Source organism: Pipistrellus kuhlii, unplaced genomic scaffold (genome assembly GCF_014108245.1).
Source record: "Pipistrellus kuhlii isolate mPipKuh1 unplaced genomic scaffold, mPipKuh1.p scaffold_m20_p_1, whole genome shotgun sequence".
Lineage (NCBI taxonomy): Eukaryota > Metazoa > Chordata > Mammalia > Chiroptera > Vespertilionidae > Pipistrellus > Pipistrellus kuhlii.
The window spans coordinates 61,620,137-61,636,390 of NW_023425404.1; the positions used below are offsets into that span (position 1 = coordinate 61,620,137).

At 42.6% G+C, this 16,254-nt stretch overlaps 1 protein-coding gene and 1 pseudogene across 1 annotated transcript; one reads left to right on the forward strand and one right to left on the reverse strand.

Moving 5' to 3' along the window:
- Positions 1–78: 78 nt before the first annotated feature.
- TOX4 (TOX high mobility group box family member 4) lies at positions 79–16,014 on the forward strand. The gene is made up of 9 exons (XM_036448324.2): positions 79–226; positions 433–501; positions 7,127–7,369; positions 8,225–8,485; positions 9,012–9,242; positions 12,034–12,114; positions 12,729–13,472; positions 14,539–14,702; positions 15,588–16,014. The coding sequence occupies exons 1-9, from the start codon at positions 221–223 to the stop codon at positions 15,646–15,648; spliced, it is 1,860 nt and encodes a 619-aa protein (XP_036304217.1). The 5' UTR covers positions 79–220; the 3' UTR covers positions 15,649–16,014.
- On the reverse strand, positions 6,358–6,455 carry LOC118710229 (annotated as a pseudogene).
- Positions 16,015–16,254: the final 240 nt, after the last annotated feature.

The following is a 16,254-nucleotide window of genomic DNA, read 5'->3' on the forward strand; positions in this document are numbered from 1 at the left end:
GCACGCCTGCGTGCCATAGTCCTCCAACCCCCAGGGGGCGGTGTGGCTGGTGTCCCCGCCCGCTGGGCCTTCCCGGCAGGGGTCGCGACGGCAGGCGCGCCTTCCAATCGGCGGCGAGTGACGCGTCCTCGCGGAAGTGACGGCAGCCGCGGGTCCAGTGGGGCGGTGGGGACGATGCGGGGACTGAGGCGGCGGTAGCCGGTAACCGTTGTGTGTGAAGATGGAGGTGAGAACTTGAGCGCTGAGCAGGCTGCCGAGAGAGCGGAAGCGGGACGCGGGGCGGCGGGGCGGTTGACGGGGCTGCAGAGGGAGCGGGGTTGGGGGGGGGGGGGGGGAGCGTTGTGGTCTGAATGTCGGGGTCAGCATAGGTCGCTCCAAGCTAAAACTCCCTTCTCGCCTCACTTCTCCCCGCGGCTTTCCTTTGGCTCCCAGTTTCCCGGAGGAAACGACAATTACCTGACGATCACAGGGCCCTCACACCCCTTCCTGTCAGGGGCCGAGGTGAGCACGGGCTGCGGGCGCGGGGGCAGGGCCGGGGCGGAGGAGGCGGTGGGAGGGGGCGGAGGGAGGCGAGGGCCGGGGCCGGCGGCCGAGGCCGCTGTTGGCACCCAGACTCCTCTGGACCCTGAGGACTAGTGGGGAGGCCTAGGGGCTGCTGTCAGCAGAAAGGCGGGGCGGAGGAAAGAGCTAACCTGCTTCCGAGTGCCCCCGGAGGGGAAGACGGAGGGGAATTGTCTCCTCTGGTTGGGGGGGAAGTAACTGCAGGGACGATCCTGAGGGAATGGCAGGGGGAAGAGAACATTTCAGCTGAAGAAACTGGGGTGCGGAGGGAAGGAGCATTGCCTGGAAGGGGTTAACACCGTGAGCATGTGTTCCTTCTTGGAACAACTCTGTGGAAGGGGGTCTTTGTTTCGTTCAGATGACCTACTCAGCGATAAAAAACAGAAGGGTTAGCTTGTTTTGCTAAGTGACAGGACGAAAGGAAGTCGTTAACCAGAGAACATGAAAGGAGTGAGGCATGTGCGTCTGTTTGCCAGTGACTCAGGTGGCTTCACCTTTGCATGTCACAGTCTCTCCAGCTGTCAGATGGCTACAATGGTCGTTTCTTGTGATGTTGATAAATAGAAGTATTGGCATGGCTCCGTGGTTGAGCGTGGAGCTATATCAACCAGGAGGTCGGCTCCATTCTGGTCACGGGCACATGCCTGGCTGCGGGCTAGATCCCCAGTACGGAGGTTCAGGATGCAGCGGATCAATGATTCTCTCTCATCATTGATGTTTCTCTCTGTCCCTCTAAAAACAATTTTTTTTAAAAAATGTATTTTTAAAAAAAGACTCACTTAAAAGAAAGTGCATCATTGCCAGTTTCTTCTAAATCAGGTCTCCACAATTAAATTTCTCTAAACTGCAGTTAATTTCACATTGTCCACATCTAGAAACTTTCTGGGTTTGAGCCTGTCCTTTGTTTTTGCTTTTATGACTTTAAGACGTTTATAAAGATAAAAATACTTTGGCAAGAAGCTGATAACTAAATTTCAGAGGCTTCCTTTAGCTCTGGACTTTGTCATTGTTAATAGTTCTTCTCATTGCCACTTCACCTTCATTTCCCTTTTTGTTTGTTTGTTTGTTTTGTTTTTTAAGCTCTATTTTAATCAGATTATGGTTTTTGTTGTATCTGGTCTTATAGTGAGCCACTCAGAACTACCGTGTTTCCCCGAAAATAAGACATCCTTCGAAAATAAGACCTTCTTACAGGTTTCCTTCTGAGTGAAATATAAGGCATCCCCCCGAAAATAAGCCCCCCCCCCAGGCTAAACATGAGAGATTTGGTCCACTGATTCTGAAAGAAATGGAGTCACAAGAAATTCACCAGGAAATTCAGGAATTGGATTGTTATGATGATTTCCAGAAGATGATGACATGATTGTCATTGAATAAATGAGCAAATTCTTGATACTGTAGGATTCACAGTTTGTCTGGTTTGTGTTGACAACTATCGTACTACCGTACTGATTACAGGTAATAAATATCCTTTATTTTCATTTAACAATAAATGTGTACCGTATTCTTCTTCATGGAAAAATAAGACATCCCCTGAAAATAAAACCCAAACATTAATATAAGACACTGTCTTATTTTCGGGGAAACAGGGTAGTAAAAGTAATTTAAAATTTTTTTCTTTTAGAAAAGGGGAGAGGAGAGAGGTAAGAGAGAGACATCGATTTGTTGTCCTACCCATTTATGTACTCATTGGTTGCTTCTTGAATGTGCCCTGAGTGTGGGTTGAATCTGCAGTCTGACATGTGGGTCAATGCTCTAATCACCTGAGCTACTCAGCTACAGCATTCATTATATCGAGTACTTTCTAGGTGCTGAATTCTGTGTCACAATAGGAGGCAGTGCATGGTGATGGAGAGACCTTTGTTTAAATCCTGCCTCCCTGTTTTTTTTTTATTACAATTGTCAAACAATATTATATTAGTTTTAGGTGTACAACATAGTGACTACACATTTATATAACTTAGGAAGCGATCACCTGATAATGCTAATATGGGCAAAAGATTTGAACACATACTTCACAAAAGAACAAATCCAAATTGCCACTAGGCATCTGAAAAAGGGTCATCATCACTCAGAGAAATGCAAATTAAAATCAAGGAGATCCCATTGCATATCCACCAGAATGTTTAAAATAAAAAAAGACTGACAATTCCAAGAGTTGACAAGGAAGTTGATAACTCTTAATCATTGCTGGCAAGAGTGTAAATTGATTGAACCACTTTGGAAAACTGACAGTATCTACTAAGGATAAGCATATAGCATGCCCTAGCTGGATTGGCTCAGTGGATAGAGCGTCGGCCTGCAGACTGAAGGGTCCCAGGTTCAATTCCGGTCAAGGGGATGTACCTTGGTTGCGGGCACATCCCCAGTGGGGGTGTGCAGGAGGCAGCTGATTGATGCTTCTCTCTCATTGATGTTTCTAACTCTCTCTCCCTTCCTCTCTGTAAAAAAAAAAAAAAAAAAAAAAAAAAATTTATATATATATATATATATATATATATATATATATATATATGTTTTTTTAAAGGATAAGCATTTACCTACCCTGTGACCTAATGATTCCACTCTTTGATACACATATGAGACAAATGAGTACATATATTCACCAAAAACATTTATGTTCACAGCATCATAGTAGCTAAGCATTGGAAACAACCCAAGTGTCTGTAAACTGGTACATCTGTAAAAAGGAATATTACAGTAATAAATATTACAGTAATATTACAGTAGTAAAAAATGAACTATTAATAAATGCAATTTGGATGATCTCAAAATTATAATGTAAGCAACAGAAGCCAGACATAAAAGAATAGACACAACCTGAGTTTATTTTTAATGAAGAAATATGTAATACTAAACTCCTACATAATGAAGAGGTGATATGCAAATTAACCCTCACACCCTCACAAGATGGTTGCCTATGGCCAGGCCAGCAGCGGGGTTAGTGAGGAATGACCAAATGACTGAATAACAGGCTGTGTGGAGCAACCAGTTGGGGGGGAAGGGGCTTGGGAGGGCAGTAAGAGGTGACTAGGTCGGTGGGGATGGGGTGCATTTGGGGGAAATTAGGCCAGCACTGGGGGCAGTAAGGGGTGACCAGGCTGGCGGGGGTGGGGCAGTTGGAGGCGACCTGACCAGCAGGCAGGTGAGCAATTAGGAACCAGTGGTCCAGGATTGTGAGAGATGTCTGAAAACAGCAGTTGGACATCCCCCAAGGGGTCCTGGATTGGAGAGGGTGCTGGCTGGGCTGAGGGGACCCCCCTCCCCCCATGCATGAATTTTGTGCACTGGGCCTCTAGTAATGATATAAATCAGAATAGTGATATTTGTTGTGGAAGGAGGGAACATTGACTGGGAAGGAGCATGAGAAAATATTTTGGAGTGATAGAAATATCTGTATCCTTGATCTGAGTGGTGGTTAATTGGATGTTAGCATATGTTAAAAAATCCATTGAAATATATATTTAAAATTTGTGTATATATAAGTTATGCTTCAGTAAATAAAATATAATTTTTAAAGAGTACATGTCCAGAGAGAAAAGCTTAGCATTTGTTATAACATTGTTTGAGATAGGAAAAGTCTATAATCTAAAGGAATTTAATCTTTTCTTTCATTCAGGTTGGCTCCTATATAATGATACTAGTGGCCCTGGTGTCTCTCAGCCTGGTCTACACCCTCTTCAATCTGGGACCCCTTGGGGGATGTCTGACTGATGGTTTAGGCCCCATCCCTAAACCGGCAGTCGGACATTCCTCTCACAAGCCAGAACCACTGCCTCCTAACCACTTATCTGCCTGCCTGCCTGATTGCCTCTAACCACTCTGCCTGCATGCTCACAAATTGCCCTCCTGCAGGCCTGCTCATCCCCAACTGCCCCCGCCTGCCAGTCTGCTCATCCTCAACTGTCCCCCCTGCTGTTCTGATCATCTCAACTGCCCTTGCCTGCCAGCCTGCTTGCTCCCATCTTGCCGGCCTTCCTGCCCCAAACTGGGCTCCCCCTGCCAGCCTGCGCCTCCAACTGCCCTCCCCTCCTGGCCTGATTGTCTCTGTCTGTCTGTCTCTCAGCCCTGTCACCATGGCTTTGTCCGGAAGGATGTCCAGAAGGTCTCCCAGTCTAATTAGCATATCACCCTTCTATTAGTATAGATGGTGTTTGGAGCACTTTGGGAAAATAATAAGTCATAAGTATACTTTAATTAGAAATAGCATTTATAATATTAGAACCAGTTAATGATTTTAGGCTGAATAGTTAAAAATCACTACTATATCAGTTTAATAGATTTTTGGGAGAATAGAGAGAGAGAGAGAGAAACATTGATGTGAGAGCAAGACATAGAGCAGCTGCTTCCTGCACACCGTCTACTGGAGATGGAGCCTGCAACCTGGGCATTTACCCTGACAGGAATGGAACTGGCAATCTTTGAGTGCTAGGGCTGACTCCCAACCAAATGACACCAGCCAGGGCTACTATGTCAGTTTTTAAGAACAATAAATTATTTAAATAACACATGGTACTAGTGTACCATTGAATAAATATGTATTGGATTAAATTTCTTTAAAATGAATAATTTACACAAGAAACTAAAATGCTGGATTGTGTGTTTTGGTATGGGAGTGTGAAATGGGAAGGAAATGGTTGCTAGTTTTTTGTTGTTGTTCCCTCAATAGGTAAGCCTCCTTATTTTATTTTAAATACTAGTGGCCTGGTGTATGATATTTGTGCATGGGAGGTGGGGGGGGTCCCTCAGTCCAGCCTGCACCCTCTGCATTCTGGGACTCCTCAGAGGATGTCCGACTGCCAGTTTAGGCCCAATCCCACAGTGGTCCCTTTCGCAGTCTGGGACCACTGGGTCCTAACTGCTCACCTACCTGCCTGCCAACCTGAACACCCCTAACTGCCCCACCCTTCTGGCCTGAATACCCATAACTGCCCCCCTGCCAGCCTGATCACTCACAACTGTGCTGCCCTGCAGGCCTGCTCACCCCCAACTATCCCCCCCCTTGTTGGCCTGCTCGCCCCTCAACAGATGGTTTATAAGGGTTAGTCCTTTGTAGAACACTGGTCTCTTATTTTGGATATAAATTTTTATTCTTTTAGAGTTTTCATTAACAAATCATTTCGTATCTCAGCAGAGTTGCTTTTTATTTGTATGATAAGCATCATTTGTTGTGGATAGGCATCTTTTACTTTGCCAAAACAATCTGTATCTTTAAAATTTTTTCAAACTACTATTATATAACATTGATCTAGCATAGTAAATGTTTCCCCTGTTCTTTTTCCTGTCTCTGTAGCTTGTTTGTTTGTATGAGAATTTGGTTTAAAAAAAAATCTTTGTACCCACTTCCTGAAAAGTGCTCACATGAATCTAAACTGAAATTTCGGTGTCATGTAAGCTCTTGGTTGGTTAGAGTGCTGTCCCAGTATTCCAAGGTTGTGGGGATTGAGCCCACAACTCGGGCCTGTGCCCCGACCAGGAATCGAACCATGACCGTCTGATTCATAGGTCAACATCCAGACATTGAGCCACGCCTGCTGGGTGCCATTTTAATTTTTTAATGTCAAAAGAAACCATAACATTTAATGTGTCTTATATCAGCAATTGGTCTGTTAGCTCTGTGTGTGGTGGCCCCATTCGGAATAGAAAGAGTGTATTATTTTTGTAGTTGGATTCAGAGGAAGGGATTGAGTCTTTAGCCAGCTGGAGTAATCTTTTTCTTCCTCACTTAACAGAAAGGCTTAGTCAGAGCAAGATTATTTTCAGGAGCTGATAAAAAACCAGTTTGCCATTTAAAAAATAATTATGGAATGCTTCATGAGTTTGCATTTCATCATGTGCAGGGGCCATGCTAATTAATCATCCAATTTTAGTTTATGCGCTGCCAGAGTGAGCACCAGTTTATCTTTTGACAGTAGCTCTTATGTTTTTCTCTTCACTATTATCCTTATTTTGGCATTGTTGGATTTTTCAAAAATACTATACAAATAGGAATCTTATTTGTTGTTAACGTCATGATTTCTAAAATGGAAAAGATATAGCAAACTCTTAAGTGCATACATTTTAGAGGGAAATAAGGTACCCATGATAGGAAAAGTTTCAAAGGAACATAAAACAACAGAATTTAATTGTCAGGTTGACAATGAATTTCTGTGGTCTAACAGCTTAGGCGTAGTAGTAGTGAAATCTTTAGGATCCTTGGAGAGACTTTCATAGCTAAACAGGTAATAAAGTCTGAGTCGTTACTAATGCTGCTGAAAGGATTATTCATTATAATAATAGACATAATATTTTAGGGCCGCTGAGATGATAAAAGTAGAAGAGATTAAAAAAATTCAAAATTGTGTTGATGTTGACAGCTTTGTATGTGCCATACATCCAAGGATATGAGAAAGAGAGGTTTAGTTGTAAAACTAAACAGGTCCTAAGAAATTGATAACAAAAATAGGATCCAGGTTGGGAAGAGGTACACTGAGAATTCTCAGTACTCAGCCATGTTCTTCACTTAGAAGTATATAATTTCTCCTCTTCCCACTAATTATTTTTCCTCTCTTTTTCCCCCTTACAGACATTCCATACACCAAGCCTTGGTGATGAGGAGTTTGAAATCCCACCTATCTCCTTGGATTCTGATCCGACATTGGCCGTCTCAGATGTGGTTGGCCACTTTGATGATCTGGCAGACCCATCCTCCTCTCAGGATGGCAGCTTTTCAGCCCAATATGGGGTCCAGACATTGGACATGCCTGTGGGCATGACTCATGGCTTGATGGAGCAGGGCGGGGGGCTCCTGAGTGGGGGCTTGACCATGGTAAGGGGCAAGATATGTTCAGGCTTACCCAAGCTCCTAGGCATGGTGTTAGGGAAGATAAAAGGGATTCTGTTCTCTATTGCACTTGAGTATTACATGTTTCTCTTGTGGATGAAGGCTCATTGATAAAGACTTAAAGTACATTGAATGAATGAAATGTATCATCTGAGTGAATTTTACTTGAAAAATGGTTTAAAATAGTAAAATGTCTCGTCACCTGAAGATTAATCCTGAATTGAAGATGATTTATTGTGATTTGCAAGCAGTCTCCCCCTTTTAATATAGCCTTCACATCCTAGGATCCAAATGTGCGTGTGATAGCTGACACATTGATTTATTCAAAAACAGTCTGAACAAAATGTATTAACTGTGGGTCAGTAAGTGTTATAAATCAGTATATTGGGCTTTCAGCACATCTCATTAGTAGCACATCTCCACATATTTAATATGAAACATCTTGACTTCGGCCTTATTACTCAATTGCCTGTGTATTGCAACTTTAAAATCCATCATTTTAGCAGTGTACACAGAAGAAGTTTTTCTTTAATCCTTGTGTCATTACTACCTCCAGATTACCAAATAATTTATTAACTCTTTAATTTGTCCAAAATTAAGACCTCTGGTTATTTTTAGTTGTTTTAGAACAGGCTTTGGAATACAAAGAAGTGACTTTACTAATTTATGTACTTTATTAAAAAACAATGTTTTATATGTAGACAAATTATTTTATGTTTAGAGTCTAAACAATGATACAATGTAGATGAGTAGGGTGTTTATAAACTGTCCTGAACTCGGTGGGGGGAAGAGTGGTGTTCTTTATATTTAATGTTTAATTAGTCCTTCTGCTTTTCTCAGGACTTGGACCATTCTATAGGAACTCAGTATAGCGCCAACCCACCTGTTACAATTGATGTACCAATGACAGACATGACGTCTGGATTGATGGGGCATAACCAGTTGACCACCATTGATCAGTCAGAACTGAGTTCTCAACTTGGTTTAAGCTTAGGGGGTGGTACCATTCTTCCACCTGCCCAGTCACCTGAGGATCGTCTTTCAACCACCCCTTCACCTACTAATTCACTTCATGAGGATGGTGTTGAGGATTTCCGGAGGGTGAGGCATTCCCTGCCAAAAATGAAATCTGCCCTGATATTCTGGGATAAAACTCTTGGCACACAGAGAACTTTACACCTATTCTGCCATCTCCTCTAGTCTTTTCTGGGTATGGGGTCCTGCCTCTCAATTTATAGTGTATAAAGTTCCTCCCAGTCTTCATTCTTATTGAACCCCACATACTTTATTAACCCTTTGCACTCCGCTGTCCCCTCTCAGGGGACATCGGAATTCTAGCATATCACTCGGATGTCCTCTCTCAGGGGACATTGCAGTTTATTAGTAATTACAGGGAATTGAGTTAATTCAACGCACGTTTCGCAAAGTAGCGTTGAGTAGCTGGTAGCCAATGTCCAGAATGGTTCGGAGTGCAAAGGGTTAATTTCTTAATCCTATTGCCTCTATTTTTAGTATTTCTGAAGATTCCTCCATGTAGCTAGTTTCCCCATATAAAAGTTCTTTTCTTGCAGTTCTCCAGATATACTTCCCTTCTTCCTTCTTGTAATTCTCTCTTTTTCTCCTGCAGCAACTTCCCAGCCAGAAGACAGTTGTTGTGGAAGCAGGAAAAAAGCAGAAGACCCCAAAGAAGAGAAAAAAGAAAGATCCTAATGAACCTCAGAAACCAGTTTCAGCATATGCCTTATTCTTTCGTGATACACAGGCTGCCATCAAGGGACAGAATCCCAATGCCACTTTTGGAGAAGTTTCAAAAATTGTGGCCTCCATGTGGGACAGTCTTGGAGAGGAGCAAAAACAGGTGAGCAAACAATGAGGAACTAGTGGATAGGGAATGTTCTAGAAGTTTTTAAGTAAAGGGATGATGAAACTTAAGTTTTATTTTAACTTTCTTACGTGTTTTTTTATCACCTCTTTGTTAATGTCATTTACAGATCATCCTTTGTCTTAGAAGCTGCAGCCATATACTAACTAAAAAGTATCAATTATTATAGAAACACTGAATCTAGCTTTTCTAAGCCTCATTTTTTCCCCCACTGTAAAATTAGGCTGTTTCTTCATAAGTTGCATGTTGTGGCTAACTCTAAAATCTACTAAGTTTGGATTTAGAATTTAGGAATTTTCTCATTGGCTTATTTTACAATTAAAAACTATGATTAATCTCCCTAAATTTAATGTGGATTTTTTTTTTTTTTTTTTTTTTAAATGAAAATTGTGCCTGGCCACCAAGCTCAGTGGTTGAGTGTGAACCCCAGTCAGGGCACATAGGGGCATGCAAAAGTTAGCTAATCAATGCTTTTGACCACCCCTGGTGGTCAGTGCGCTCCCATAGGGCTCATGGCTGGCAAGCACAGCAGAGGTGGTGGGAGCCTCCCAGCTCTGTGGCAGTGCAAAGGGCCCCTTGGGGTCCCAGACTGCAAGAGGGCACAGGCTGGGCTGAGGGACCCTCCAGTGCACAAATGTTGTGCAATGGGCCTCTAGAATTTAAAATAAATAAATAAAGTTGTAATACTATGTAATAAAGGATAGAATTGAAATGGCTGTAATTATCATACACTATCTAGGTTTTGTGTGAAAGAGAAATTGCTACTTAGTTTGAAAAGAGTAAATTTATTCTAGATAACTGTATTAGTTATCTGTTGCTACTCAAAGCACCACAAATTTTTAAAATGGCAATTTATTATTTCCCATGATTCTTCAAATTGATTGGGTGGTTTTCCTAATGTTCTTTCCCGGGCACATTCCCGTGGTTGTAGTCAAGGGAAGCTGGTATGGCTGGCCAGGGTTACTTTGCTCCCGTGTCTGGCCTTTGCTGCTACCTCTTTCACACGGCCTCTATCTTCCACATTTAGACGAGCTTCTTTACAGTATGGCAAATGTTGACCAGTGATCCAAGAGGGAAAAAACAGATGCCCAAGATTTTTTGTGTCACTTCAGCCACATTTTAATGGTCAACGGAATTCATAGAGCTAGCCCAGATTCAAAGAAAGAGCAAATTCAAAGAAAGATTCAGCTCTTAATGGAAGAAGAGGTATACAAAATGGAAAGAGTTCTTGTAGCCATCATTGCAAACAAGTTAACACTTTAAAATATATATTTTTTTTATTGATTTTTTTATAGAGAGGAAGAGTGAGAAATAGTTAGAAACATTGATGAGAGAGAATCATCGATCAGCTGTCTCTTGCACATCCTTACTGGGGATGTGCCTGCAACCAAGGTACATGTCCTTGACCGGAATCGAACCCGAGACCTTTCAGTCCGCAGGCCAACCCTCTATCCATTGAGCCAAACCGGTTTCGGCGATTTTAATTTAACACATTTTTTAAGGGAGAGTATACTGGTTAGGCACAATCCCAGGCTATGCAGACTTTTGATCTGAAATAATTTGGGGGTCAGGATTTGTTTTGCTAATCGAAGTGGGCATGGGTTGGTGTTAACTTTAGAAGTGTAGTTATTCTGGCAAGATTCTTTTCTTTTAAAAAAAAATATATTTTATTGATTTTTTTTAGAGAAGAAGGGAGAGAGAGAGAGTTAGAAACGTCGATGAGAGAGTCATCGGCTGCCTCTTGCACGCCCCGTTCTGGGGATGTGCCTGCAACCAAGGTACATGCCCTTGACTGGAATCGAACCCAGGACCTTTCAGTCCACAGGCCAACACTCTATCCACTGAGCCCAAACCAGTTTCGGCTCTTTTCTTTTATTAAGTTTAGTTTTCTTTTTTCCTTTTTTATTAATTTCAAAGAGGGAGAGGGAGAAATAGAAACATCAATGATGGGATAGAATCATTGATTGGCTGCCTCCTGCACCCACCTTACTGGAGATCGAGCCTACAACCCAGGCATGTGTCCTTGACCAGTACTCAAACCTGGAACACTTCAGTCCGTAGGCCAACACTCTGTTCACTGAGCCAAATCTTGGTTGGCAAGATTCTTGTTTATTGGCTGGCTTTCAGATGCTTGGTCACTGGAAAGTCTGGCATGGAGGCTGTCTTGATTACTAGCTTTTAAAAGTATGTTCACTAAAAGGGAATTGCCAATACTTATTTAAAAAAAATATATATATCTTTATTGATTTTAGAGAGGGAGAGAGAGAGAAACATCAGTGATGAGAAAGAATCTTTGATAAGCTAACTCCTGCACACCCTACACTGGAGAGAAAGCCCACAATCCAGGCATATGCCCGGACTGGGAATCAAACCATGACCTTCTGGTTCATAGATCGATGCTCAACCACTGAGTAACACTGGCCAAGCTGGAGTTGTCAGTATTCAGATTGAGATTGTCATTCAGTGATGAATAGAATTATCAATCTTTTGCTGGGACCGGTTTGGCTCAGTGGATAGAGCATCGGCCTGTGGACTGAAAGGTCCTGGGTTCGATTCCGGGCAAGGGCATGTACCTTGGTTGCGGGCACATCTCCAGTAGGGAGTGTGCAAGAGGCAGCTGATCGATGATTCTCTCTCGATATTTCTAACTCTCTATCCCTCTCTCTTCCTCTCTATGAAAAATCAATAAAATATATTTTAAAAAAAAAGAATTACCAGTCTTTTCTAGGTGTTTGGGCACTTCTTAAACAGTTTTTCTTTCCTGCAGGTATATAAGAGGAAAACTGAGGCTGCCAAGAAAGAGTATCTAAAAGCTCTGGCTGCTTATAAAGACAATCAAGAGTGTCAGGTAAGAGGGTTATGGCAGATGGATATTTAAACCAATAAAATATTTTTCAGCTGTTTATTAGTTACTAGAGCCCAGTGCATGGAATTCGTGCATGGGCAGGGTTGGGAAGGGGGTGTGGGGGAGTCCCTCAACCCGGCCTGAACCCTCTCCAATCCAGGACCCCTCTTGCAATCGGGGACCACTGGCTCCTAACTACTCACCTGCCTGCCTGCCTGATTGCCCCTAACCACCTCTACCTTGGCCCTCACTACCAATGGCTTTGTTCAAAAGGACATCTGGAATATGCCTGGTTTAATTAGCATATTATCCTTTTATTAGTATAGATAATACCACCAAAAACCTGTGCAACCTCTTAATAACTAGTTAAAGCTTAGAAACATATACAGCATGGTTTCTTGTTCCCATCCCATCATAAATCTTACTAAACAGTCTTTGTGAGTTTGTTTTTATTGTTTACTTTAGACAGGGTAGCACCCACAGCTGTTGTTTTTCTTTCTTTCCTCCCCCCCCCCCCCCCCCTATCTATCATTGTCTTTTGGGAGGTGATTAAAGTGAATATGTCCCAGGGAATACAGTAAATTTCTGAATGGCTTTTTTTTTTGGTCGTCTTTTAGGCCACTGTGGAAACTGTAGAGCTGGATCCAGTGCCACCATCACAGACTCCTTCTCCACCTCCTGTTGCTACTGTTGACCCAGCATCTCCAGCACCAGCCTCAACAGAGCCCCCTACCCTGTCTCCTTCCATTGTTGTTAACTCCACTCTTTCATCCTATGTGGCAAATCAGGCAACTTCTGGTGCTGGAGGTCAGCCTAATATCACCAAGTTGATTATTACTAAACAGGTGTTGCCCTCATCTATTACCATGTCCCAAGGAGGGATGGTTACTGTTATTCCAGCCACAGTGGTGACCTCCAGGGGGATCCAACTAGGCCAAAGCAGCACAGCTACTATACAGCCCAGTCAACAAGCCCAGATTGTTACTCGGTCAGTGTTGCAGGCAGCAGCAGCAGCTGCTGCTTCTATGCAACTACCTCCACCCAGACTACAACCACCTCCATTACAACAGATGCCTCAGCCCCCCACTCAGCAGCAAGTGACCATTCTGCAGCAGCCTCCCCCACTCCAGGCCATGCAACAGCCTCCACCTCAGAAAGCTCGAATCAATTTACAGCAACAGCCACCTCCTCTGCAGATCAAGATTGTGCCTGGACCCACTCTGAAAATGCAGACTACCTTAGTCCCACCAACTGTGGAAAGTAGTCCTGAGCGGCCTATGAACACAAGCCCTGAGGCCCATACAGTGGAGGAGACCTCTACTGATACGATCTGTGAGATGATCACAGATGTAGTTCCTGAGGTGAGCCAGTTTTCAAGTCTTTCCTTTGATGATCAGTCTCCTCTGTTGATCCAATAAAAGTAGGGGTTGCCATAAGCACTTAATGCTCGACAACCAGGAGTATGAAACAGCTTATAAAGGACAGTTCCCACCTATAACACTCTGTAATGTTCTTGGTGAAAAGCATTATGGGCCTCCTTTCCCAGACTATTCTTTACGCAAAATACTGTCATTTGACTAGAGAGGGTACAACCCAAGCCCAGGGTTATACCCAAGGATCCTAAGCTTTGGAGATTTAAGTGCTTCCATTTCTATATCTGGACTGCTTGGCTTGATGTTTTCAGTGGGGAGATGGATAGGGGATATAGTTAGAAAAATTCAATTGGTTCACATCAGTGAGTCCAAAGTGACATAAACAGATATACATTACCCTAACTTTAACTTATGCATGGCCAATGGTTATTTTTAAATATGGATCTGTTTGAGACTAGCACCACAATTGATGAAGCAGTAATTTAAAGAAAAGTAATCCCTCTATCAGGAGGAAAACTATGAATCTCCAAGTTCTTTCACTTTTTCTAATGGCATGTTTTATCCTCTCTTAAATCTCGCAATCTTAGTTGAGGTGACCCAACCTCTTTTCACATTCTGCTTTTGATTTTATATATTCAAGTGTGAAATAAGTCAATGATGGGTAAGATTAAAATTAAAGAATGTAAAACTAGTAGTTGACCCTTCACATACATGGATTCCTAACCTGGATCAAAAATAGTGACCCTTAACTGCAGGTAAATCTGCATACTCTTGAGTGGACCCTCGCAGTTCAAAACTCCATTGTTAAAGGGTCAATATACTAGCATATAGCCAGCAGTCTCCTGATGGGAAGAAGCTTCATGTCAGTCTGCTTGACAAAGTTCTAAAACTGGATAAAAAGTGGAATACCAAAAACTCACCTTCTTTTGAAATGTTACCCCCATGTGTGGGATGTTAACTCCTATTGCTCCATTGGGTCCCAAAGTTAATCTCACTAGAGGCTGGCAAGGTAGGTAGCAAATCTAATCCGTCTTTGGTGCTTTCTTCCTCATAGGTTGAGTCTCCTTCTCAAATGGATGTTGAATTGGTGAGTGGGTCTCCAGTGACGATCTCACCCCAGCCTCGCTGTGTGAGGTCTGGTTGTGAGAACCCTCCCGTTGCGAGTAAGGACTGGGACAATGAATACTGCAGCAATGAGTGTGTGGTGAAGCACTGCAGGTGAGTTATAGTTTCCCCTATAATTCAGGTGTTGCTAAAATTAACTCTTGTGAAAACATGGTAACCCTGAGCATGTCTTACCTTAGACAGAGTATACCTTACCTCAGGTAAAGTAAGTCGGTAGATGCATATATGTGTCTGATTGTGAGACTGACCATCAGAAAAGTTCCCCTGCTTGTAAAGAGCTTACGTTTGCTACACAGACAAATTAGCAGTCACACTTTCCAGGTACCACATTTACCTTTAGGTATACTCTTCAAATGTATGATGACACATTAAGCCAGGGGTCTTTAAACTACGGCCCGCGGGCCACATGCGGCCCGCAGAGGAGTCTGATCCGGCCCGCCAGGTTTTTTGGGCAGTGAGCGCAGCCGAGGTGTTACAGTAGGAATTAGTAGTTCATATAGTCCGGCCCTCCAGCTCTCTGAGGGACCGTGATCTGGCCCCCACTTTAAAAAGTTTGAGGACCCCTGCAAGCAGTTAGTGACTGAATATTAGCTTTGCCTATCTCCTTAGTGCAAATCAGAACACTTAGGGAATTAGAATTCGAGGAAGAATGGATTAGTGATAAATAACTTAATAAGGTGCTAAGTATGGCAGGAGTTGGAGTTCTGAAGATTTTGTCCATCTCCCCAAATTTTCTTGGGATTTATCTACATCCATGAAACCAGGCATTGGTATTTTCTATGTCAGATCCTCTTCCGTAAACTAGGATTGCCTATACTGTTGACTTTTAGGTCCATTGCCCTAATATTCCTACTGAGTGATACCATTTCACTTTGATGCTATAGGAAGTTAACTGAAAACCTATTTGTTTAAGACAGAATTAAGAAAGAATACATCTAAACTATAATTCTGTTTATTTGTATCTTTTTTTTCTCTTAGGGACGTCTTCTTGGCCTGGTTAGCCTCTAGAAATTCGAACACAGTGGTGTTTGTAAAATAGTCCTTCCTGATCTCCAAGCCAGTGAAGACTTATCTGCCAGGAACATGTCCAAGACCCTGCTTTTAAAACTCAAGCTGGGCTTCTGATAGTACCTGAACTGAGCCCATGATGGTCCCTTCATGCTTCTCCTCTTCCATAGCCAGGCTATGGAGAAGGGTCATTGAGTTTGCTGTAATCTGGGGTTGCTTTTTACTTCCAAGTACAAGCAGAGATGCCAGTGACAATAGCAGAGGAAAGAGTGACGGGAATATGGACAAGCAGAACATAGGGGTGGTGGGAAAGGGGGGGGGGGTGGTTTGAGGAAACTTGTTAGTATAATTGTCATAGGACTTGCCTAAAAGATTAAAATTATGAGAGTACATATCAGCGTTGAGCCTACCACTGTGTGCATCCATTTTAAAAGGAATAAAAGGTTAAATTTAAGGATACCTTTTAAACAGAGAGCTAGTAATACACATCTATACATTGCTTTGAGAAAAAAGGTTTTCAATACAGGCACACTGGGCTATATGGAAAATAACATCATTTAGGATTTTCTTATTCTTCTTTACAAATATTTCTGCAGTCATTGTCTTTTCTTACCTCAGTTATCACAGTTTCTGAGTG